This window comes from Perissodus microlepis, chromosome 15 (genome assembly GCF_051167445.1).
Source record: "Perissodus microlepis isolate ML-2025 ecotype Zambia chromosome 15, ASM5116744v1, whole genome shotgun sequence".
NCBI lineage: Eukaryota > Metazoa > Chordata > Actinopteri > Cichliformes > Cichlidae > Perissodus > Perissodus microlepis.
Window position 1 is genome coordinate 28,385,541 of NC_140475.1, and position 25,194 is coordinate 28,410,734.

Here is a 25,194-nt window from a genome sequence, read left to right on the forward strand (position 1 = left end):
TGATGGCTCCCAAAAGCGTTGAAGTGAAACTTGCCACGAGACATTTAACCAAATTTTACTGATGTTGTATAATTTTGACCCTGAGATCAGATAAAATTCAATATAAATTCAAATGATGTCTTTTCCCTTTTTAAAAACAGCTGAATTCTAAGGGGTCTCTTTCCAGATGATCTGAGAAACCTTCCAGTTTTTAACTGAATCTGGCAATAATCTTCATCTCAAGTGTCTCCTGGGTAGGATAGTTCTCTTTCTTGAGTCCATTTTTCTGCTATTTTGTCCACTACCTTATAAAGCTGTTAAGGTGCTGCTTTTCCCTCAGCTCACTTGCAAGCTAACCATCCTCACCTTCTCTCTACAGCAGAACCAGCCCACCAGCACCATCTGGTCAAACATGTGTTCCCCCTCCCTGCATGGAGCTGTATACGGAGTACGCCCCAGCCTCTCCCACTCTCTTTCTTTTTGTTTCTGTGTAAAATGTATCTTGTCCCACAGGGCAGCAGAAGTAATTAAGGGTTAGCTCATATTCTGGCAGGGAAACGAAGGTTACCCAAGCATAAAGGAACATTTTAATCCCATAAACAGCAGCAGGAGCTGCCTGTTGTGATAGCTGTGTGTACTTTGGTAACTGCTCAGTGTTTCGCAGTTCCCCTTTATTGAGCCCCTTAATCAGTGTAGACTGACCGGCTCAAGGTGAAAGCAGCTGAGCGAGCAGAGCTTAGCTTCTACTGCACCGTTTGACCCTTCCCCTTCCTTACCTGGGTAAGGCACCCGACCCTTGGTGACCAGCTCCGTCAGCAGGATGCCGAACGACCACACGTCTGACTTGATGGTAAACTTCCCGTACAACGCGGCCTCTGGGGCGGTCCACTTGATGGGAAACTTTGCACCTGAAGGAGAGCAGTGAGACCACATTAGCATTAACGAGGAGAGCATGTCTACACTTCAGGTTTATTCAGTTTAACATGATCCTTTTTTCTGTTATACTGGGCCTTCACAGTCCCTTGTCATTTTAAACTAGCTTGATGAATTTATCTTTAAAGTACATATATATATATACATATATACACACACACACATATATATATACATATATATATATATGTATATATATATATATATATATATATATATATATATATATATATATATATATATATATATATATATATATATATATATATATATATATATATACATACAGGGAGTGCAGAATTATTAGGCAAGTTGTATTTTTGAAGAATAATTTTATTATTGAACAACAACCATGTTCTCAATGAACCCAAAAAACTCATTAATATCAAAGCTGAATGTTTTTGGAAGTAGTTTTTAGTTTGTTTTTAGTTTTAGCTATTTTAGGGGGATATCTGTGTGTGCAGGTGACTATTACTGTGCATAATTATTAGGCAACTTAACAAAAAACAAATATATACCCATTTCAATTATTTATTTTTACCAGTGAAACCAATATAACATCTCCACATTCACAAATATACATTTCTGACATTCAAAAACAAAACAAAAACAAATCAGCGACCAATATAGCCACCTTTCTTTGCAAGGACACTCAAAAGCCTGCCATCCATGGATTCTGTCAGTGTTTTGATCTGTTCACCATCAACATTGCGTGCAGCAGTAACCACATCCTCCCAGACACTGTTCAGAGAGGTGTACTGTTTTCCCTCCTTGTAAATCTCACATTTGATGATGGACCACAGGTTCTCAATGGGGTTCAGATCAGGTGAACAAGGAGGCCATGTCATTAGTTTTTCTTCTTTTATACCCTTTCTTGCCAGCCACGCTGTGGAGTACTTGGACGCGTGTGATGGAGCATTGTCCTGCATGAAAATCGTGTTTTTCTTGAAGGATGCAGACTTCTTCCTGTACCACTGCTTGAAGAAGGTGTCTTCCAGAAACTGGCAGTAGGACTGGGAGTTGAGCTTGACTCCATCCTCAACCCGAAAAGGCCCCACAAGCTCATCTTTGATGATACCAGCCCAAACCAGTACTCCACCTCCACCTTGCTGGCGTCTGAGTCGGACTGGAGCTCTCTGCCCTTTACCAATCCAGCCACGGGCCCATCCATCTGGCCCATCAAGACTCACTCTCATTTCATCAGTCCATAAAACCTTAGAAAAATCAGTCTTGAGATATTTCTTGGCCCAGTCTTGACGTTTCAGCTTGTGTGTCTTGTTCAGTGGTGGTCGTCTTTCAGCCTTTCTTACCTTGGCCATGTCTCTGAGTATTGCACACCTTGTGCTTTTGGGCACTCCAGTGATGTTGCAGCTCTGAAATATGGCCAAACTGGTGGCAAGTGGCATCTTGGCAGCTGCACGCTTGACTTTTGTCAGTTCATGGGCAGTTATTTTGCGCCTTGGTTTTTCTACACGCTTCTTGCGACCCTGTTGACTATTTTGAATGAAACGCTTGATTGTTCGATGATCACGCTTCAGAAGCTTTGCAATTTTGAGACTGCTGCATCCCTCTGCAAGATATCTCACTATTTTTGACTTTTCTGAGCCTGTCAAGTCCTTCTTTTGACCCATTTTGCCAAAGGAAAGGACGTTGCCTTATAATTATGCACACCTGATATAGGGTGTTGATGTCATTAGACCACACCCCTTCTCATTACAGAGATGCACATCACCTAATATGCTTAATTGGTAGTAGGCTTTCGAGCCTATACAGCTTGGAGTAAGACAACATGCATGAAGAGGATGAAGTGGACAAAATACTCATTTGCCTAATAATTCTGCACTCCCTGTATATATATATATATATATATATATATATATATATATATATATATATATATATATATATACATACACACACATATATATATATATATATATACATACATACATACATATATATATATATATACATACATACATACATATATATATATACATACATACATACATACATATATATATATACATACATACATACATACATATATATATATATACATACATACATACATACATATATATATACATACATACATACATACATATATATATACATACATACATACATACATACATATATATATATACACATACATATATGTATATATATATATATATATATATATGTGTGTGTGTGTGTGTGTGTGTGTGAGTGTATGTGTGTAAATGCATATTATTGTATATGTGGTGGTCTTTCTCTTTTAAGTGAACAATGCTAATGTGTACAAATTTGATACCAGCAATACAGCCTGTAAAAAAATTTACTGGATAAAAAGGAACATTCACGTTTTCTCTTAGGTTCCCCTTCACACGCTGTCATTGATTGTAACTGATTAAACTTTAAAAGTACTTCCTGGGAAAAGTCAGGAAGGAAATTAGAGACCAGAGATTAAACATCAGAGGTCTGACTTTTAAAAGTGAAGTGAAGCATCTAGCAGAGAGCAAAGAACATGTGTGCAACAAAATGACTTCATTTGTCAAAGGGAGGAAAGAAATTACAACATAATGACAGTATCTGCTGAGCACATAGAAATGGCATGAACAGCTGCTATGAGCTTCAACTAACCAGCTGGGAAATGACGATATTTACAGTATGCTGAGTGCTGACACGTACATTTGTTATAAACGTTAATCTAACATGACCCATAATTCTGCATGAAACTGTCTTTCTGCACATTTAAAGTTCAAATGTGGAAGAAAATGTTCCTTTGTTGAATTAAAAGGATTAAACCCAAGAATTATTTTATGAGGTCACGGCAACGTCTGACAAATATATTCTAATCAGTTCATTGTTGAGTGCAGATTTTCAGCTTTAATTCAAGTGGTTTAACTGACAAATACTTCCATAACCAGACGAGGGTTGTTTCCTTTTTATTTCATGACAAATGAAACTTAGATTATATCTGAAGTTGATTCAAAGTGTTGAACTTTAGAAGCTGCCAAATCAACAATCTGATTGGTTTTAAACAGAAGAAACACCCTCTTTCCTCTCGTGGACACTTTTGAGAAGGCAGGTGTGTCACTGCTAAAGTCTGCAATCAAGAAATGTCTCCATGAATGTAAATACGGGTGGTTTACAACACTGTGCAAACCACTAATGCACTCAAGAACAGAAAATATGGAGGGAGAGAGAAAGAGAGAGAGAGGGAGGGAGAGAGCTTCTGAACATGTGATCGTGTTATAGACAAACACAGCTGAGGCAGTGTTATGGCATGTATGGCCTTATGTTATACTTATGGTATCAATTTGAAAATCTTATGTTGCTTCTTTCTTAAGCGATTATCTTATTATATTATTATTTACTAGGCAAATCACAGACTGAAATAACTAATGCAGTGTTTCAGTTTTTGGTGTCTCAGATTTAGTTTCTTATGAATGATCTTCAGTCTTAGTTTGCTTACTGTTCAGATTTTCACCATTGTGTATTCCCTCAGTGTTTCCTGGCTTTTCCGTCTGTGTCAGATTGCCTATGTTTAGTTTAGCTCTGTGTCTGTGTGCGCCTTGCTCCTTGTTTTATTTTGGTAGCATCTGTCTCTTGTGTATTGTGTTTAGTTTTACTTCCCCCAGCTGTGTCTCATTCCCCATTAGCACTTAGTGTGTCTGAGTGTATTTAAAGCCTCGTTTCTTTGTACGAAGGCGTTCATAGCCTGCTTTAAATTTAGTTTCTTCCCTGTAATCACCACTGTTTGCTTCTTGTTGGCTGTCAGTTTTCTTGTGAATACTCGGCTGTGGTGTTTTCCTTGTGTTCACTATTGAGCACAATTTGAACTGTTCTTTTTCTGAGACAGAATAAAACTGTATATTCTTAACCCTTTATATAGTTTTAACTCTATTTTGGTTTCAGAAAAATCTATTATTGGTGGTGGGGCGCTGACTCTGAGACAGACTGGCGATGTGTCCAGGCTGTACCCCATCTCTCGCCTACGGTAGCTGGAATAGGCTCCACTTTGTCCATGACCCTGAATTGGGTAAGCGGATGAAAATGGATCGATGGATGAAATGGCAATTAGATCAGCAAAAGGTCTGTGGATATTTATTTATACTTCCAGAATGCAGAATGTACAAATATGTTTTCTCCAAATTAGGGAACAGCTAGCACAGCCTGATATCTGAATATCTCAAAGGCTTCAAGGGTCAATAGTGAAGTAACATGATGTCCAGTTTAAAATCTCTCTGTGTCTCTGGGGCAGGGAGTGTCTTCCCTCAATGTCTGTGTTATTGAGAAAAATATTTGGAGCTGACTGGCTGTGCTGGCTAGTCATTTTCTTGTGGGTGTAATGCAAAGCTTGCAACTCCCAGAGCGAATTTCCTCCATGATCTAATGCAGTCAGGCAGCATGTGAGTTTGTGTGAGTGGGAGCATTAAGTATGTGCATTTAACATTGTTTCTGAGTGAGTTGGGAAGCAGTTAGAAGCCCTACCTTGTCGAGCCGTGTATTCGTTGTCTTCGATGAGCCTTGCCAGGCCAAAGTCGGCGATCTTGCACACCAGGTTGTCGCCGACCAGGATGTTAGCAGAGCGCAGGTCTCTGTGGATGTAGTTCATCCTCTCAATGTAGGCCATACCTGCTGCCACCTTGAGAACAGCACAGAAGGCAACAATAGCTAAAGAAATTTCTGTCTCAACTGTGAGTTGCTCTCACTTCATGAGAATACATCTAATAGCATCTATATCTATTTATCTATATCTATATCTGATGGTAGGTAAAGCTTGTGTTTTGATAGGGCAGCCCTCAGTAAGATATGTCGTTGCAGTTTGGATTGGTTTGATTCAACTTCTCTCTCGATGACTCTCTATTTGCTAAAGATTTGGGTCAAATAAAAAGAAATTGACAATAGAAGCCCTCATGTTATCTCTTAATGAAGTCCTCTAATCACATGATTAGAGCAATCATAAAGTTGCTGTTTTGAAAAGAGGACAACAATAAGGGTAGAATTACTGGCACAAGTTCTGGGGTTGAAAAAGTGAGCCAATGCAGAAGTGCAGTTTCTGGAGTGACCACTAGAGGCGGACTTTAGCCTTTAGTTGTTCTAAAATGCTGGAGCAAGAATCCTAACAGAGAATACTAGAGAGAGTGTATTTCTCCTGTACTGGTTTCTCTTCATTGGATCCCTTTTAAATCCAGAATCTATTTTAAATTTATTCGAATATATCACATATATTCTAATCTAACCAATGTCAGACCATATTCTAATCACATATTAGAATATATGTGATTATATTGAATAATCAGCCCCTATCTTAGCTTAAAAGACTTCATAGTAGCACATATTGTAGGGTGTACCTTTATATAAATCAAACTGAATTGAATTGAATATTTACATTTTATTCAGTGTCCTAACTGTTTTGGAATTTATGGCTGCAGAAACAGATTTTGCTGCCATAGCAGGACCATTTTCAGGACCATAACCTGAAGTCTGTGGCATACCTGTGCAGCCATGTCCACCAGGTTAGGCAGTTTTAACCCTTGTCCTTCTCCATCCTTTAAAAAGTCCAGTAAGCTTCCTGGAGTAGGCATAAAAACATGTTATGTTAGCACACATGTGCACAATAAAATAAATAAAACACAACTTTATTAAATCAGTTTTGGTTTCCGTGCCCTGTGCAATACAGGAACACAGGAAGTGTTTGTAAATCTGAAGTAAAATAACCTTGAAGAAAAATCAGGTGAATATCTCTTAGAAATAAGCCACAAAAAGCTCGCTAGCTACAAAAATAAATATCGGATTGGTGGACCTAAAAAGATCCCCACATAAACTTCTACATTCATACAATTCCACAGTGGATTGGCTCTTTTAAAGGCACTCCTCTCCAGCTTAATTGGCTGACCTAGATATGGCAGGCTCTGCATGCAACAGACACAGCAATGTACAAGTTTCCATTCTTGCATTCTCTGGTGATTAATGCGCGTCCACAACGCTTTCTTGTGGCATCTCTGAACTCCAGTGTTTTGAAGGACTGTTTTGCAGGCCTTAATCATCTCCACTCTCTTTGAAAGGCAGGGTTTGCCATTCCAGAGCGCTCACTCTTCAGAATGGAATGGAACAAAGTGCTTTGACAGACATTTTTTTAACTGGCCACAAGTTTCACTTTTAGGCCACAATATATGCTTTTTATGGCTTTATATTATATATATATATATAACCAGCAGATTGTGATTACTTTGCTAAATTTATTCTTTAATCTTTCCTCTACAGTTCTACTGTTTGGTGTACATACCAACAACAAAAAGCAAGGAGATGATATCACATAAGAATGGACTGTTCAGAATCTCCTGCAGATAATTTTCTTTTTACTGAGATAGTGGTCAGTGAAGACACATACAGGGGCTTGGACTGAGCTGGTGACACAACCAACAGACAACATAACATAGAACTTTAAACTCTTCTACTAATGGAAATTAACTTTGCTTTGCTTTGCAAAACTTGGCTGTGTTATGTTTTCTGAGTCTGCAGCTTACGCACAAAACCATACCAAGAGCTATTTCTCTTGTTTGGTGTTAGTCCTTTCCTCTCTCACCCTTTGTTTCTGCACAAGGGTGAGCGAGGCAAACTCGCTGACATGCAACCACAAGCAACGCAAGATCAACTGCTTTACAACCCATTTTTGTCACACAGAGCTTTAAGCGTGTGTCTCCATTATTAGTTTTATCTTTCAACAGAAATGCTGTAAAAATTCATCTTTTTTGTAATTGAATGGTGATGACAAAATTCTTCTATACGCATCACCGCCACCTCTTGCCAATAAAATCACTCTACATAGTATAAGATGCTTGTAAAAGCGAGAGAAACTGCATATTTTGAAACAGGAAACTGTTGCATCAACTCTTATTTTATAAAAATAATTATTTTTTAACAAGTGAATAACTAGCATTTTTGGGGTGCAATGAAAAATGCAAGTAAGCAGCTGTGGATTGTGGGTGTGTTCCATCTACCTTTGCCCATGTACTCTGTGACGATGTAAATGGGCTCCTCAGACACGACAGCGTAAAGCTGCACCAGCTTATCATGACGGAGTTTCTTCATGATCTGAGCCTCCTCCAGGAAGGACTCTGGGGACATCGTGCCAGGCTTCAGAGTCTTCACTGCCACCTTAGTGGTGCCATTCCACGTTCCTGGTACACAGAAGCTGGCATCAGTACAGTGGGAAAATGCATTCGTGTCATTTCAAAGTCAAGCTTGACAACCGTGTGCTCTAACCCGAAGACATGATTGGCAGGTGTGAGGCAACTGTAGTTTAAAAACATGGGGAAAGTCTTGCTTTGAAATGACAACGAGATAAACATGCAAGACAGGAAGCGATCGAGAGACTGAGGGAATAATCTTTCATGCACAGTGGTTGGGCTGAAGGATAATTAAATGTGTACGGGATTTGGAGCGGACATTGATTTGAAATGGCTTTTAAAGGCTTGGAGAGAGATTCAGCAGGGCTTTAAGAGTCACAATACGCCAACATGGGAGCGGATAATCCTTTGTAGGATGATCAACAAAGGCAAGCCTGTAAGCTCCTCACTGGTTACATGTCAGTGACTGTAACACAGCACGGCTATGCCTCCAATATGCACTCTATCAAAATACTGTGTGAATGTAGGTAAAGGTATGGATGACTACAATTATTTTATTGAAGCAGTACCCTTTTTATATTATTTTTACAGTAAACATACAAGAATCTTAGGAAAGACAAATTTGACCTACTTTTTTATTTTAAGGGGCTTAATTTAAGATTAAGCTCATATATCAGAGTGGGCTTCTGTAGCATCGTGGCTGTGCTTTCAATTTTGGAAGTCAGGACTGGTAACCTGCTGCTACAGTGGCCCAGAGAGGTCAAACATACAGCAACTGAGAAACCATCAGCAAATAGAGAAATACTGCAAAAGCACACAAAAAGTATTGTTGTGTGTGTTTGTGTGTACTTTTGCTGAGTATTTTCTGTTTGCTGGTGTTTTCTTAAGCTGCAATGCATTTCACCTTTCAGGGCCACCTCAGTGTTCAACTGGAATATTATAAGAATGCAAACATACACTGTGGGGTGGAAAACTATTCTTATAGGTATCAGCTGATTTTCAAAGAGACTTTATAGTTTATGTCTTAAGAAACTAAAACAAAAATCCTTTGGGAGTGCTGGAGAGGGATAAGAAAGCTCCAGCTTGCATCTGAAATGGCAAAATAGCTTCTTGGCACAATTATGAATACATAGATGAGCATAAAGGAGACTCTCCACGTGTACTTGTGGGGTGGGCCAGAGTGAAAATTTCAAAGTTTTGTCTTGAATTTTCTTACCATAAAACACATCGGCAAAACATCCTGTTCCCAGCTTTACTTCCAACTCAAGTGCGTCTCTGCTGATCTCCCAGGCATCATGACTCAAGCCCACAGTGTCAGGGATGTAGTTCACACACACGCCCGTTAAATTAAAGCACAAACCATCTGCACTCTCTACAGGGGAGGGGGGGAGGTAAGGCAAACAGGGTTAGGGGAAAGGAACATGCAGTGAGGTACACATGGAAGGAGGCCACCTTTAGGCTGTGAGAGTTTCCTGACACACTGGATGATTTTTCCAGATTATTTTGGCAGAAAAGTTTGGAAAACAAGGACAATTTGACTGGCAACACCCTCAATCTAAGAATTACCAACATTTTTGCCCCATGTTCTCATTTGATCGAACCCATCAGATTATTGGCCTGTGTTTTGGACTGTGTCTGGTGTCTCCGTCAGCTCTGTGTGGCTCCTTCCGAGTGGCCCCCTTACTCGGAGGCGACTCGATCCGTACCCATCCAAACCTCCCCAAACTGCCCATTCCCGAGACGCTTGATCAGCTGCAGCGACTCCCGTGGGATCTCCCACACGTCTTTGGTTTTGACGGACAGGTCAGCAAGGCGGGGCATGCCTTTGTGGCAGGGAACCACCAAGCGACAGCAGAGCCCCGCGGCTCGATCTGCACACAGCACACGGCAACGCGCAAAAAAGAGCAGAGACAGAGAGAGGGAGATGTACAGAGGGTTAGCGCAGCACCCTGCAGGAGACAAAGACAAGCTTCAGAGTAGCACAACAACTGGAAGCATAGTAAACATCAAAGCTGAGAACCAGCCTCTGTTTTCACTTTCTGGAGGGCACATGAGCTGATTACAGGTGAAAAGATTCAGGATGTGGCCTCTTTCATCCATCTTGATCATCAGATCAATCAGTTTGCTTACAAGTCACACGCGTCTCATACTTATAAAATTAGAGCGTTGTGATGTAGCACTGGTGGACGAACTTTTCACAACTGGCTTTTTATGTAATAACTTGTTAAGTATATTCTTCCTAATAGCAAAACCGAATAGAAATCTATTAAAATGTTCTCATTTTCTATAATATGATTTCAGAGCATAGTTAGAGTTGGAAGTCTACCCTCTGAACTCCCAACAATCTGTAAAACAAGCGAGTAATGATTTATAGACTGTTGGGTGGGGTGGTGAAGGGGTTAAAACAGCAGACAGAGATACAAACGCCAGCTCTGACATGTAGCCAAAAAGCCAAACTGGGGGTCGGTTGTCATTTCAAATTGTTGGCAGTCTACCTCTGAGTGTGCTATAAATTCACAAGCATCATCTGTTGCTGGAAAGCTAAAATAAAACAGTACCTAGCTCTGCAGTTACAGCTGAAATTCAAATGACTTTAATGGTTATTTCTGGCCTGGGTTGGTACAGTATCACAGTATAACACAGTATAACAGTAAAAGTCTTCAACACTCAATAGCAACAAGCAGAACTAAAGACTCTAAAGGCTTCCTGTGGCTAAGGGCATGGCGACGTGCACACGGTTTACGATAACAATGGCCATTTACGTAAAGAGATAGCTGCACGGTAAAATGTATATATTTATAGTTATGTAACGTTAAATCATAGGTACTTTGTGTACTATGAAAAGCATTATCGATCATACTTGTTTAGGACGATGAGTGCCCTTTCCATTTAGATTAGGCCTGTTTGCTGTCACTTTAGCTGATAACACCACGACATCTATGTGCTCGTTCAAATCATTCTTTCTTATACTCTGAAGGAAGTCTCATGTTTGCCCCCAACTGATTAAGCCAGTGGATTAGGTCAGAGTTTCCGCAGGCATCCTCACGCTGATATTTAGATATTGCCTTGACAGCAATGATAAAGTGACCCTTGGTTTTATCCTCACGGTCACTGGTAAGACCCCAGGGTGTTTGCACAGGGCAGTAAAGATGAGATAAAGGCCCGCGTCTCACCCACGGGAGTGTTAAACCTGGAACACGGCCATCAAAGCCCATCTGGGCCACCTGCCTGCTGCCACAGCTGCTCCGCTCAAACATCAATACGGCTCTGTGTATTCTCCACTGGCTGTCATAAAAGCTGTCAATATGTGCACCGCCTCCACGGAGAAAACACAGAAGCAGAGGGTGTTTCACCGAAAGAGGTGGCGGCTTAAAGTGTGGAAAGCTCATTTTATTTTGAAGACCAAGTTAGTCTTTGTGATGCTGCTGAACTCGATTTTGCCTGCTCATAAATGTGTTATTGCTGACAGTTATTAAAGTTTATGTTCTGCTCTCTAATCAATTACAAACCTGAGCAATTCCCAACACCTGGTTTTGGTAGAATGATGGTAGGATCATACACAAATCCATTCAGTGCCTTATCCCATCAATTTATCACGAAAAAAATAAATAAACAGAATATAAAAGTAGACAGGGCTAGCTTGTTAACCGTTTTATAATCGCAATAAATCATTTCAGAGGATTGTTTCCTGGACTTCTCTTGGGTCAGTTGCCTTTAAAGACATTATTACGCAACCAGAATGTGAATGAGTGAGAGCAGGTAACAACACTCCTACTGTAATTTGTTCCACTGAAGCCACTGATTCTATCAATGCATTTTAATAAAATGTTATTTAAATGGTACCAATTCACAAGAAGGCATTTGACCTTATAAGGTAAAGACCAGAGAGTGATCTTGACATCAGTGGGATGCAAAAAGCAAAAGCATCATCATGAACTGCAGCCATTTATTTGTAAAAACACACTTAAGGAATCGGATTTCTACAACTAAAAATGCAAAACGATAAAAATTAAAAACAAAACAACAAACAAAACTCAGTACTCCTTGAAACTGACTATTTTATTTCATCACGTGCAGCTTTTAATTTTCTCTCTCGTGACTAGCAGAAATGTCGTTTGAACAGAGTAAAGCTAGGTTTGATTCTCAGCCTGTTAGTGAATTTGGCCAGATTAGCAGCCAAGAGTTATTGCTTTCTGACCCCTGCAGGTGATGCGAAGAACAGAACAACGCTCTACGATGCCCGATATGCTCCTCGGCTCTTCAGTAACACGTAAAATAGCGCAAAGCAGAAAGCAATAAAAGCATAAGCCCTGCAAAGAGTCAAGGTTATTTGCAAAGGTGTGCTCCATATGCCATTTAGAGTGGCGATAAAGTGCAGGACGGACAGTTAATGTGCCATGACGCTAACGCATACAGAAAATCCATGGCACTGATTTTAGGACTTCAAGAGATCAATATGTCAATGACAACTGGAGCGTGACTGGAAAAGCACCGTTCTTAGTCAAAGGGACGCAGAATGAGAGAGATCAAACACAACAAATGAGCACGCTTTCAAAGAAGTACAAGTAGAAGTGAGACAGTGAGAAAATGCTGAAAAACAGAATCCGTGTTAACAAGTAATAAGTAAAACATATATGTGTCAGTGCACCAGTGGGGTGTCCGTCTCCAATAAGCTCAATATGAACACCAGGATGAGCTCACAGTGGCTCTTCAGGGTGTCAGAGTGCTCTCTCTGTGGCCTCTTGTTTGCTGCATTAAAAATTAATGTGAATCCAGTTGCACGTGAGACACAAACTAGCAGGTATTCCAACACAGGCCATGTCTTTGTGTCTCACAGTACGAGTCATCTTCTATTCCTGTATGTGAAAATGCAATAACAGCGTAACAGTGTTTGCTTAATGCATGTTCGATCAATTCACGGAAACGGACACCACACAAAACACTTTCCTATTTGGGCTTGTGAAAATGGGGTCACAGTGTCATCCACCGACAAATCTCTCTACGGCAACGTCTGTCTGGAAAGCTTTTAAAAAAAGAAAAGGCATTTCTCCCGTTTGATCTGCTTGTTTTCAGGCCAGCGATGCACTTTCTTGACATCTGCATCATACATTCAGCATTTCCCAGTACAGCATTAAATATTACCAGATTATTATCTGAACTTAAATTTATGTGATCATTCCTGTCTACCTGGACTGAAGCAGAAAGTACCAAGCTGAATTTCCTAAAACCTGGTGGAGAAGTGGAGCATGTAAAAAGGATAAACATATTTAAAACTGGACAATTTTTGTTAAGATCAACCTATTTTATTTGTTTTTTTCTAGGTTCAAATTGATTCTTATTATCTTACACTCGGCATTAGTGAGGCTGTTTTAGCTCTGTTCCCTCTCCATTTAGACTGACTGACTGACTGGTTGTCCATCTTAAACATAAGCTTTTAACAACATATATATATCTATATGAAAAAAGGGAAAACTAATAGCTTTAGTGGAAGCATTGTATTGTAAGCGTAGAGTTTAGAATATTAGATATATTAGATAATATTAGAATATTATGAACATTATTTAACACATAGTGAGTCAGAAAGGTGACTGAAGATCATGGGAATCATCCAGCAGCCTACACCTACTGCAGCATAATTAAGGGAGGATTCAGGGTCACCTGATCCAGCCCTAACTATATGCTTTAGCAAAAAGGAAACTTTGAAGCGGGAGACAGATAGTGTCTATCTCCTGAATTAAGCTGGTTCCACAGAAGAGGGGCCGGAAAACTAAACGCTCTGCCTCCCATTCTACTTTTAAATACTAAATATATAAGTATATATACTTTAAATATATAAATGTATAAGGATTAACACACAAACTTAGCCCTATCCCTCTACAAACATATAAAACCATATTTTATTATCTCATGGTATATTTTGTCCTAACAAAGAGGAGAAAATCCAAACAGACCAGAATGAGAATATTTTGAAATTCTTCAAATTTACTTGAATAAATAATGACAATGGCTCATATTCAACGTTTTCTGAAACAAAGAGCTCTACACCTGCACAGACTCTTCCTTTAGCCATTCTCCACCTCTCCATCAGCTTTAATGACATTCAACCAAAACGGCACTGAACACTGTCGTGGCTCATGTGGAAGAAGCAATTACAATCTAAAATCATTCAAACTGAACAGTCACACATTTACAAGAACAAACTGCAAAGCTACCTTTTTTTAAGTGGACCTTAAATACACAACAAACAAAAATAGTTACAAGTTTACAGAACATGACAAATTATAGAATCTTTGTATTTTACCTGAATAGTGCTGAACCAGCTGCTGCAGTGTTTCAAACTGAGCCCTGGTAGTGATGTAGTAGCCGCCGCTGTCTAGCTTGCGGATCTTATAATGCTTGACGTGGTCGCCCTTGAGATCATCCCAGTCCCGTATGGATAAGGAAAAGGCACCTGAGGAAGGCAGACCAGGAGTTTCAAATCACTGAACACCAAGTTCCCATTCAACACTTCAGTACTCACTTCTACCCATCCAGTTCTGCTGCTATTCAAAAAGCAGAGGCTATCACACTACACTTTTACTACAAAAGTCTTATGGGAAATATGAGAGCTTAGAAAATACTCCATGCGTTCTACTTGTGATTACACCATCAGACAGCTGTGAACACTTCTTACTCCTAAGTAGTAAATCTGTCATGGCATAAACACACACACTTACAGGTCGATGTGTGTCAGTGTGTCTGTTTTTTGTTTTTTTTTACCCTTTGTGGTTTCACTTTCTCGGATGAGATAGGTGCCTCGAGGGTTGCCAGTAGACAGTAGCTGCCTCTCTGCATCCTTACGGCCCAGTTTACCAAAGTACCAGCTGCAAATATAGGAAAAGAAGTCAAACACAGACACACTGCAGTCACTGTGTTCAAGTCATGCATAAGGTCACATCATAGTACTACTATTTCCAGGGGTATTGCCAAAAATGGTTCTGACAAGGAATCAGAAAATCCCGGACAGTATCGTGGAGCTTTTTAGTCTGATGATGCTAAAAGACTGTTAAGATAAGCGTAATTCTCAAGAGGCCATTCATTTGTCCAACACTGTTGGACAAATGAATGAGGCCAAAATGTGTATGATAGCACTGGAACACGGGGTTTGTGATGTCATCACTGAGAGCCCTGCTGCCAGCTGACCTTTTAACATTATGTAACACATGATGAAATCAAGTGATGATGAGACGGTCAACACTGATATTATGGATGGAGAGTAACACTGACAATCTACATTCCTACATTACATATTTGTTTTGAGTATCACAACATGGTAACGTGAGAGCAATAATTTGGAAAACGATTCATGCTCAACACTACCCAGCAGCTGTCTCTGCTCCCCTCACAGATTTCTGAGTTAATTATAAGTGCCCTTTCAACTGATGGATGTACTACAACCCTAAGCTCCATCAACAACAGCGTCAATTACTGCTTTGTTAGCTACATTTAAAGACATTTTTTATAGAAAAAAATACACTGCTCAAAAATCTTAAGGGAACACCTGATCATCACAGTATAAGTTAGTCAGTTAAACTTTAGGGATATCAATCTGTCCAGCAAGGATGCATAAACTATTGTGAGTGGATTCTAAATGCTTTGGTGTAAATGAAAATAACAACAGGTACAGTATAAAATCAACAACAAGACTGTCACGGTCCTGGGTCGGTGACTCAGTGGTTTTGTATTTTTGAATTATTATATAGTTTCTGAGTTCATGATTTGTCCCTGCTAGTCTCCTAGTTTCTGTCTCAGTATTTCTAGCTCCCTAGTTTTTTAGTATTTGCTGATTTCAGGTTTTGTTATGTGCCTTCCCTGTGTTCCGTGTTGTGTCTAGTCTGTGCCTTCCTGTCCCACGTTTCAGGTTCATTGTGTTAAGCTTACATGTCTTGAGTTCAGCCTGTGTGTTTCCTGTTTTACTTTGATGGTCCTGGTCCTTTGTCAGTGTAGTCTGCTTTACTTCCTGTGTCTCGTTATGTCAGATTAATCCCAGCCGTGTGTCCCTCCTGTTATGCATTCCTGCCTCGTTACCTGGTGTGTATATAGTGTGTGCTTCCCTTTGTTCAGTTTGATCGTCTGCGTTTCCTCCTGCATGTTATCATCCTCTGTGGTTCCTTTGGATTACCTCTGTCCTTGTGTTTCCAAGTTTTCTAGTTTCAGGTTCGTGTTATCTTATGCTTAGTTTTGGTTAGTTTTCTCTGTTCCACCTGTTTGTACTTTTGTTCAACCATCAATAAAGGCTTTTGTTATCATCCACCTTCGTCTCAGTTTGCCTCCACTTGGGTCCTCAGCCTCATTCCTTCCATGCCAACTGCCCCGGCAGACGTGACAAAGACAACCTCCAACAAGAGATCGTCGTTCTCTCCTTGTCCCCCTGACTCAATTTTCAATTTTTTTGTTTTCAATAGGATCCTTGTCACTACTGGTAGCATGAGACAGTACCTGTAGTCCATTCAAGTTGAGGAAGTAGTCTGGCTCTTTTAGAAAGGCACATAGGGTTTGCTGCATCTCCTAATACAGTCTCACAAGTGTTCAGGAGTAGCAAGAGACATGAGAAGAGCTGGGCAGGGATATATACATGCATTAACCCTGAAGCTGGACCAGTATGTACTTCTTTGTTTGAGCAGGGGCATCACTACCAGAGCCCTCCAAAATAACCTCCAGTGATCTACTTGTGCATGTTTCCCAACAACATGTCAGAATCAGATGCTATAAGGTTGACATTAGTGTCCTTTATCAGGCCCTGTGCTGACAGACCAACACCATATAGTTTGAATGGCATTCGCCAGAGAACACCAGAACTGGCAGGTCTGCCACTGGTGCTTCATTCTCTTGTCCTATGTGAGCTCTTGTTAGCTTACCACTGTAGGAAAATGCTTCTCTACAAAGCTAAATGCACAAGAATAATATAATTCTTCACAGTGAATTGACTGAATCTTGATTCAGAAATTGATTATTGATTACAATAATCCATTCATTTGATGTCTGAATCAAACATAATACTCTTTATAGTGTCACATAAATGCCATTTTATAAGGCCAGTAGAAAAGCTTGCCTTGAGTATAAAGTATAAACTGTTCCTCTCTCCTGAACTTCCTTTCTCAGAAGGTTAACGTGTGGCTGTCAGTCTGAAGCTTCACATTCACTAATCTCAAAGTACTTCAGAGCACATTCTCGATGAAACTCAGCGGGTATGAACAAGTGCACGCTCACACACATATGCTACTTACTCTTCAGCCTGGATAGAGTCCACTGGAGCCACATAATTACTGGGAATGTAGCCGCTGCCACCGGTAGTGAGGGAGCGAGCATCCCACCAGTCCCCTTCACTGAAAGACAAAAAGAGGAATAGGGTGAGGAAAGGAGAACATTCATACAACTTCATTTTATATGAGCTGACATGCTCTGGTCCACTCACTTGTGCAACATATATAGAACTCTATAATCCCTATATAAGTTTAAAATTAAGAAACAGCTAAAAGAAATGCACGTTATCAAAGAACAGTTCAATGAGTTCAGGAGAGCATATTTTAGCCGCTGAAGTAAGAACATAATGATGATATAATAAAGATGTATTTTTTTGAAAGTGTATATTATTATTTCCTCATCATCAGAAAAGACGTTATAAAAAGCTGAAGCTGGTCCTGATGTTTCCTAACGAGACGAGGAAGAAACTGAGATTCTGGGTTCATCCAATCCTCATGAGAAGGCAGCAGCAAGGAGACTTTCATGGTTTAAACCAGGAGTTCGAGTTAAAGCACCACATTTGGCAGAAGAATAAAATTCACAGAGGCTGAGGTCAAATAGTACTATACTAGTAATTATAATATATTATAATAATTCAACCAGGCTGCATTTTGAGCTACAAGTACACTCGTTGCCAAATGCAGTCATCTGATTGGTCAGTTCTGTTTATTTAGACCTAAAAAATCTAAAAACTTGAGCTTGGCTCGAAAAATGAATCCATTGAAATTACCAAGTCAGCGTGAAGGTCTGAAAAATGCTCACTAGAGTGTTCTATAATGTTCTACTAGAAATAATCTCCAAGGACAAGCACTATTTCCCCCAGTCCTCTGAAATGTTTGTTGAAAAACTACTGCTGGCCTCCAATTTCTTAATTAATAATAAGCAATCAATTGTAATCAAATAATAATTAAAGTTCTAAAACAGACGTCTTGATATGAAGACTATAATGTCAAAAGGGAATTTGACATTAATAACGTCCTGCACTATAGTTTCATAAGTAGCTAAATCAATATTTTTGACCCATATTAAAAATATAAAGACAAAGTATGGAGATCACAAAACACTGAGAGGTGGAATCACACCAGTAGTTTAGAGTTTCAGATTGGATTTGCCAACAAAAGTAAAAATGTACTGAAGTATCTAACAATGTAACCTTCGTCTCTCCATCTCTGTGCTAAAACAGTGCCTCACTGACATGCTGTACCACTCTGCACTTATTACTATCATGTCCCTTACACACTGGGAAGGAATGGCTTTAGATGTGTGTGAGTTTATCTGTGCATGAGAGAGATGGTTATAAGACAGAGAAAGAGACAGAGAGAGGGGAGTGGAGGAAAGGGGAGGAGCGCAGAGGCATTGCAGAGCCTTCATTTATTCTGAATAAAGCCATGATGAGGATTGCCTGGGGACGACATCCCAGGCAGAAACAGACACGCTTCCCTTTGTTCAGAGGGGATCCCTTGGGAAGGGAGGGAGAGAGGCACACATGAAGTCTCAACAATAAACCTTCTGAGGGTAAAAAGTATGCAGCAGTAAGAGGATGTGTTTTTCTGTGTAATGTCGATATGTGTGTTTGCATGGAACCGGGGAGGCATAAACAGACGGGGTGGGGTGGGCCCCAGTCTGTCCCGCTGCCTCTTTTGTCTCCTGAAACAAACCCTTTAAACCAACTCTGCACCACCACAAAAAGACTGAAAACAACAACGAGAGTAAACAAGGAACCTCCCTCCTGTCTCCAAATGGATTCAAATCCTCTTTCCCTGTGGTGACTGCTGATGAGAGTATAATTAAATACAGCACTGTGTCGACTGAGACGAGTGGTACAGACGGCCATTCACACCACAACCCGTTTATTCATAGCCTGTGGTCGGATCAGAACAATTCGAGTTGAATTTACTAATAGTGTAGTCGTGTAGTGTAGGATTCTTTTTCTTTATTATGTCTGATGAAGCTACACAATAACACGCTCAATGGTGGCTTATAAAAAACCTGAGCTGAAGGGAGTGGCTTCTAAACATTCAGGGATGTTTCCTTTAGGATGCCATCATGTAACACAAAGGAGACACATTGCCTTCTGTCAGCTGAGACTCTCCCAGAACTAGTTTGTTGCCCAGGCAGGCGGGGGCATCTGTTAGTCACTGCCAGCTCTGACAGGCTGGAGCAGACGAAGGCTTTAGGCAATGTTACTGCCTTTCTCCACCAGGGGTCAGTGTGGGCAGCTGAAAGGAGCCCTGACCATACTTGAGGCGTGGGTGGATGGAGAGAGGTGGAAAGGAGAGAAGTAAGGGAGTAAAGATATAGCTCTCTATGTTTCATGCTGGGGAGGAAGACATACAGAAAGGAGGAAGAGGAGGGAGGTTGGGGCTTTAATGACACTATTTTCCTGCTCTGGCTGGAGCCCTGGAAAGGCCGAGGTGTGTTGTGGAATGTGCAAGACAGCGGCTAAGTGGGTGTGGCGAGAAGGCTAACCTTGTTGTGCCATAAGGCACTCATGTATGGACAAGAGGCTGAAAATGAAAATGAATTAGAAGAAAACTCACATGGGAACTGCATTACCTGTTAACAATAGAGGCTTGTGCTTGTTTATAATATAGTATCAGTAAGACCACCAATACAAACATCCATGTTACTAAAATTAGCAGTACTGATTCACTTCTACAAGGAATCATGGGGAATTTGTGAACTTTTTTCCCATTTTTGACCTAAATTTAGTCTCTAAGGTTTATATAGATTGCTCCACCGTTAGAATTTACTTAGAATTTTCTCTGAAACCAAAAAGATAAATTTGTGCAATTTCCACATTATTTCTAACAAACTACTTCAAGCTGCTGCCCGATTAATTTGACAACCCATATTAGCATGTTGATTTATTTATATTTATCAAGGACAATGGAAATCAAGATTGTAAAAGCTAAAAGCTGAAAACTTAGCGGTCCACCCTCTTATCTCAATATGGTCACTCCAAAACCAGTGGGTGACAATTACCATTTATATACATTGATTTCAGTCAGGGAAAGCAAGGTAGCACTACTTGCCCAGTGAAATCAAAAAATAAACATCAATTTCAAAGCAAAAGATTTCTTTCCCTTTGCATCTCAAACAGCGCTCTTCATCATAGCCTCTCTCATCTCTCGCCGTCTCTTAAAAATTACTGCCATATTGTTGTCGCTGGAAGCAGCCTTAACTCTGAATGACTATGAGTCCAGTGAAATCTGAAGTGTGTCTCATTTCTGCTGGTGTATCTGTCCTGATTTAAGCTTGTCACAATGCAAATTCAGCAGCTTTTTCTGGTGTCTATGTGTGAGCATTGTGTATAAACCTCTCGTATTTGACAAGAAACTGATAAGAAACAAGAGACTAACGAGGTAGACAAGCTGCTGCTGGCTCTGCTTTCACTGCTCTGAGATCAGTTACCATCTGCACCTACTGTTAGCAAGTAAACAAGCTTCTGTGATTTCTCATCTTTGCATATAAGCTTGATCTTATTAGCCTTATAAGGAAAACTGAAGTCAATATCAGTGTTATACACTATACTATACAGTGTTATATAGATTGATAGAAACTATGTTTTCATGGTTGCATTCTTCTTACAAGTAATAAACCCAACTTTTCTCTGAAAAATAAATATTCAATTTTGAAATCCAGTAGTAATATACCAGCGACATAATACTGTCACTCCACTGTGTTCATGTGCTTAGAAATCACAAAACTAACAGCGACACTTACAGCCTACTGTTTAATTCTGAAACTATATGGGTCCCCTCTGCAGTGCTATTCTGCACATGTACTGAGCAACCTTATTACAATGAAATGTGAAGGAGAACAGGGTCAGAGCGCAGTCCCAGCAGTGTTCATGCTCTCCTCAAATGTCAGCGCACTGCTGCAGGAACCCAAACAAACAGAGGCAGGCTGAGATGCAGCCGGATGCAGACACAAAGACAATGAAAACCATCAAGGATAGTTAAAGAGCTGGCAGATGATTGTGGCTCTCTTCTCGTTCAGTCACACACACACACACACACACACACACACACACACACACACACACACACACACACACACACTTTGCTGCAGTTCTGCTGACTAGCAGAAAGGCAAGCCAACATGACTGTGGGTGTAACCTAGGCACTTCCTGTTCAGAAGGAAGTCTTGAAGTTACACTACACTCATCACTGCTGGTTGGAGATCCTGCTCCACCCTCTGTAAAATCATGATTGTCATATTGCTTGTTCAAGCCACCACTTTTACCTCATGTGAAAGGCTCTGCACCCTTTAATGCCATACCCTATGAAAAGCTGCTGCCAATTCTGGCTTTCTCAACCAGCTACTGTGGTCTTAGGTCTTATTTCATGGTTTGAATAATTGAGTTTTCAACACTGAGGTTGCCAGGTTTTTTATAGATTCACAAACTGAAGCAGTAAAGCAGGCTTATTTTGGGCTCTTTCCTGCTCTACATTATGAAACCAAAACATTTCTTTTTCGTGTACAAGCTGCCACTTTTGACTCATCTGAAAACTTGTCTGCGCCTCTCCAAGTAGCTAGCGCCATCTTCTCGTAGACTTGCATTTCTCCTGAGTGTGGACAGACTGATAAGCAGCTGCAACTTACGTGCTGTTGATAATCTGGAACCTCTCTCCCTTCTTGAAGCTGAGGTCATCTTCTGTCCGTGCCTCGTAGTCATAAAGTGCCACAAAGAGGGTGACTCCTGCAGGAGGGACCAAACAATAGTGTCAGCGCTAGGAGGATTAGCAAGAAAATCAAGTTTAAAATTACACTCTGAACTGAAATGAGCTGCAACAGCAGCTCCTTCACAATGAGGATAAAGGAACAAATGTGTGAAGTACATTGTATGGTAGCAGATCTTTTTAAACTTTTAAAATCAGAACAACATGACTTTTTAGATGCAACTCCTAGAAGGTAAAAATGAAAGATCTTGTACAAGAACTTCAGCCGAATGGTTGAAGACAAAAGCAGAAAAAATTGAACTATTTGATTGATTGTATACTATTGTATGGCACTAAGGAGGTTCTTAAAATATATTAAAAATATTTTTTGGTTGGCAGTTGGAACTCGAACTGTTTAGCCTTAGGGAGTAGAGATTGACTGTACATACACTAGGATAGGTTCTGTTGTAGCTCCGCAATGTCCGTTCAAAGCTTTTTCTAACATAGTCATGATCCAAACCCTCTTTAACATGTTCAGTGTTGATGAGACTCCTTCTACACACAAGTACTGCCGTCACTTTCTGTGTATATAATCAAGTGCTCTTTGAGGATAGACTGTTAGAATGTTTAGCCCTTAACTCCCTTTGCAGCATTAATTTCACCGATAACCACAAAATGCTGAAGATTCTTGAAAGAAGATCGAGGAGGAGATACGATGCTGCCAACCATGGCTAAATTGGAAAGAGCGATGGACAACAGCACAGTCCATCTTTCCAGAGAGACATTGATCGATTGCACTGGGTTGAAGTCCAATGACTAAATCAGAAACAGACAAAACGAGCTAAAAAGATACAAGTTCAGTTTCTGTACAATCATGGTGTGTGGTGGATGTGAATACCGGATCATCTGATCTGTTTTATAATGGTTTCAAACCATCAAACCGACACGTCAGACACAAACTAAATCCACCAGCTTCCTGCAGTTTACCACAAGTTATATTTATGACCTTCTAATACCTTTGTTAATGCCACTATGGTTAAGCAATTTGACAAAGCAATAATATTTGGTTCATGTAGTTCATTGCAGGCTCGCTCATGTCCTTGTCACCGCGGAAATCTTGTATGTAGGCTATCAATTTAGGCTAATATGTTAGAGCTGCTTGACCTGGAATTGCTGCTTTTCCCTGATTTGATTCCTTCTGTGCCAGGATCGAAACTCTTGAGCAATATTTTGAGATTAATTTTAAATTGTAATGTTAGAAAAAAAGCTATATGTTGATTCCTGCTTCTCAGGTCTTAGCATTCTGAATATTTGAAGACCTGATTTACCAGTTAAGTCCTTATTTTTAGATTATTGTCTTCATCTTTTTAAGGATTCGGGAAGGCTTTTAGTCCTTTTTCCCTAAAAGAACCAGCTAGTCTTAATCATACAGATCACGTTTACTCTGTGACACTATATGCTTTATATTTGTAGACTAACCTTTGCAGAATCAATATTCTCCTCCACCAGTTTTGTTAATTTACCTCTTATCACAGATGTAAGAAAGAACAGTATCCTTTAAATATCTCTCTCAGCACTGACCCTTACACACCTTTTATAGAATATGTTATTGGATAACAGGAGGTCAACAATAAAAAAGAGAGTGTAAGGAAGAAAGAAATTCAAACTGGTACAGTAATAAAAAAGCAATAGAAGAAACAATCAAAAAGGCATTTTAGTCTAAACACTGGCTCAGTCAAATTCTGGCAACATTGTGACATGGAGTGATCTTTTCTTACCTTTAATTGAAGCTAAACCCCACACAGAACTGCTAAAACTGCTACAAGATAGTTTCAAAGTGTTGGCAAAAGTTCAAAATTGACCTTACAAGCCAGAGCTTCTGCTTGCCTAAAGCAAATCCACCACTTCAATTAGATAAAGCTGACAGTAATGTGAATGTAGCAGCAGGGCAGCCAAAGGTTCGACATTGAATTGTCCAGTGACAGAAGCTGGAATATGGACTTACTTCAATTCAATTCAATTTTATTTATATAGCGCCAAATCACAACAAAAGTCGCCTCAAGGCGCTTCATAGATACAGAGAAAAACCCAACAATCATATGACCCCCTATGAGCAAGCACTTTGGCGACAGTGGGAAGGAAAAACTCCCTTTTAACAGGAAGAAACCTCCGGCAGAACCAGGCTCAGGGAGGGGCGGCCATCTGCTGCGACCGGTTGGGGTGAGAGAAGGAAGACAGGATAAAAGACATGCTGTGGAAGAGAGACAGAGGTTAATAACAGATATGATTCAATGCAGAGAGGTCTATTAATACATAGTGAGTGAGAAAGGTGACTGGAAAGGAAAAACTCAATGCATCATGGGAATCCCCCGGCAGCCTACGTCTATTGCAGCATAACTAAGGGAGGATTCAGGGTCACCTGGTCCAGCCCTAACTATATGCTTTAGCAAAAAGTAAAGTTTTAAGCCTAATCTTAAAAGTAGAGATAGTTTCTGTCTCCCGAATCCAAACTGGAAGCTGGTTCCACAGAAGAGGGGCCTGAAAACTGAAGGCTCTGCCTCCCATTCTACTTTTAAATACTCTAGGAACAACAAGTAGGCCTGCAGAGCGACAGCGAAGTGCTCTAATAGGGTGATATGGTACTACAAGGTCATTAAGATAAGATGGGGCCTGATTATTTAAGACCTTGTATGTGAGGAGCAGGATTTTGAATTCAATTCTGGACTTAACAGGAAGCCAATGAAGGGAAGCCAAAACAGGAGAAATATGCTCTCTCTTTCTAGTCCCTGTCAATCAATCCAGCCTGACTCCCATCAGACTGGCTAAAACTCGAGATAAAGACCAGTGGCCTGCAAAACCTTTTCAGCCATGCCAGCATTATCTCAACGACTCCACACAGACAAGACTGAAAACATCAAGCTGGCTGAAATAGAGCAGAAGTTGATGCCTTTCTGCTTCTCTGTTTGTCACACCAAACTGCAATAATCCTGACAACAAGGCAGGTGTTGTGGAAAGTTCAACTGGAAAACCTCGCAATGTGTGAAACTAAAGCAGTTATGTAATACTTTCAATGTCCAAATAACGATTCTACTGACTGGGACTGAGTCAAACGAATGCAACGACTTGGATAAGTGAGAGCAAAACAACCTGGTTGTACAATATGAGTACTTATTAATACAGTGTGAAACCCTTACTCTTCTACACTGATTCAG

General features: G+C 40.2%; 1 protein-coding gene across 5 annotated transcripts in view; it reads right to left on the reverse strand.

Annotated features, from left to right (window-relative positions):
* The window catches only part of fynb (FYN proto-oncogene, Src family tyrosine kinase b), a 79,893-nt gene that overhangs the window by 2,890 nt on the left and 51,809 nt on the right, over nucleotides 1-25,194 (reverse strand). For 3 of the 5 annotated variants that reach the window (XM_084953834.1, XM_084953833.1, XM_084953835.1), the window contains exons 4-12: nucleotides 21,927-22,023; nucleotides 17,303-17,401; nucleotides 14,796-14,899; nucleotides 14,338-14,487; nucleotides 9,743-9,907; nucleotides 7,908-8,087; nucleotides 6,402-6,478; nucleotides 5,395-5,548; nucleotides 756-887 (exon numbers count right to left, since the gene is read on the reverse strand). In XM_084953834.1, coding sequence (XP_084809960.1) covers nucleotides 756-887; nucleotides 5,395-5,548; nucleotides 6,402-6,478; nucleotides 7,908-8,087; nucleotides 9,743-9,907; nucleotides 14,338-14,487; nucleotides 14,796-14,899; nucleotides 17,303-17,401; nucleotides 21,927-22,023 — 1,158 coding nt within the window. Of the gene's footprint in view, nucleotides 1-755; nucleotides 888-5,394; nucleotides 5,549-6,401; nucleotides 6,479-7,907; nucleotides 8,088-9,252; nucleotides 9,409-9,742; nucleotides 9,908-14,337; nucleotides 14,488-14,795; nucleotides 14,900-17,302; nucleotides 17,402-21,926; nucleotides 22,024-25,194 lie in introns of all 5 variants that reach the window. The other 2 variants (XM_084953837.1, XM_084953836.1) reach the window with 2 other exon arrangements.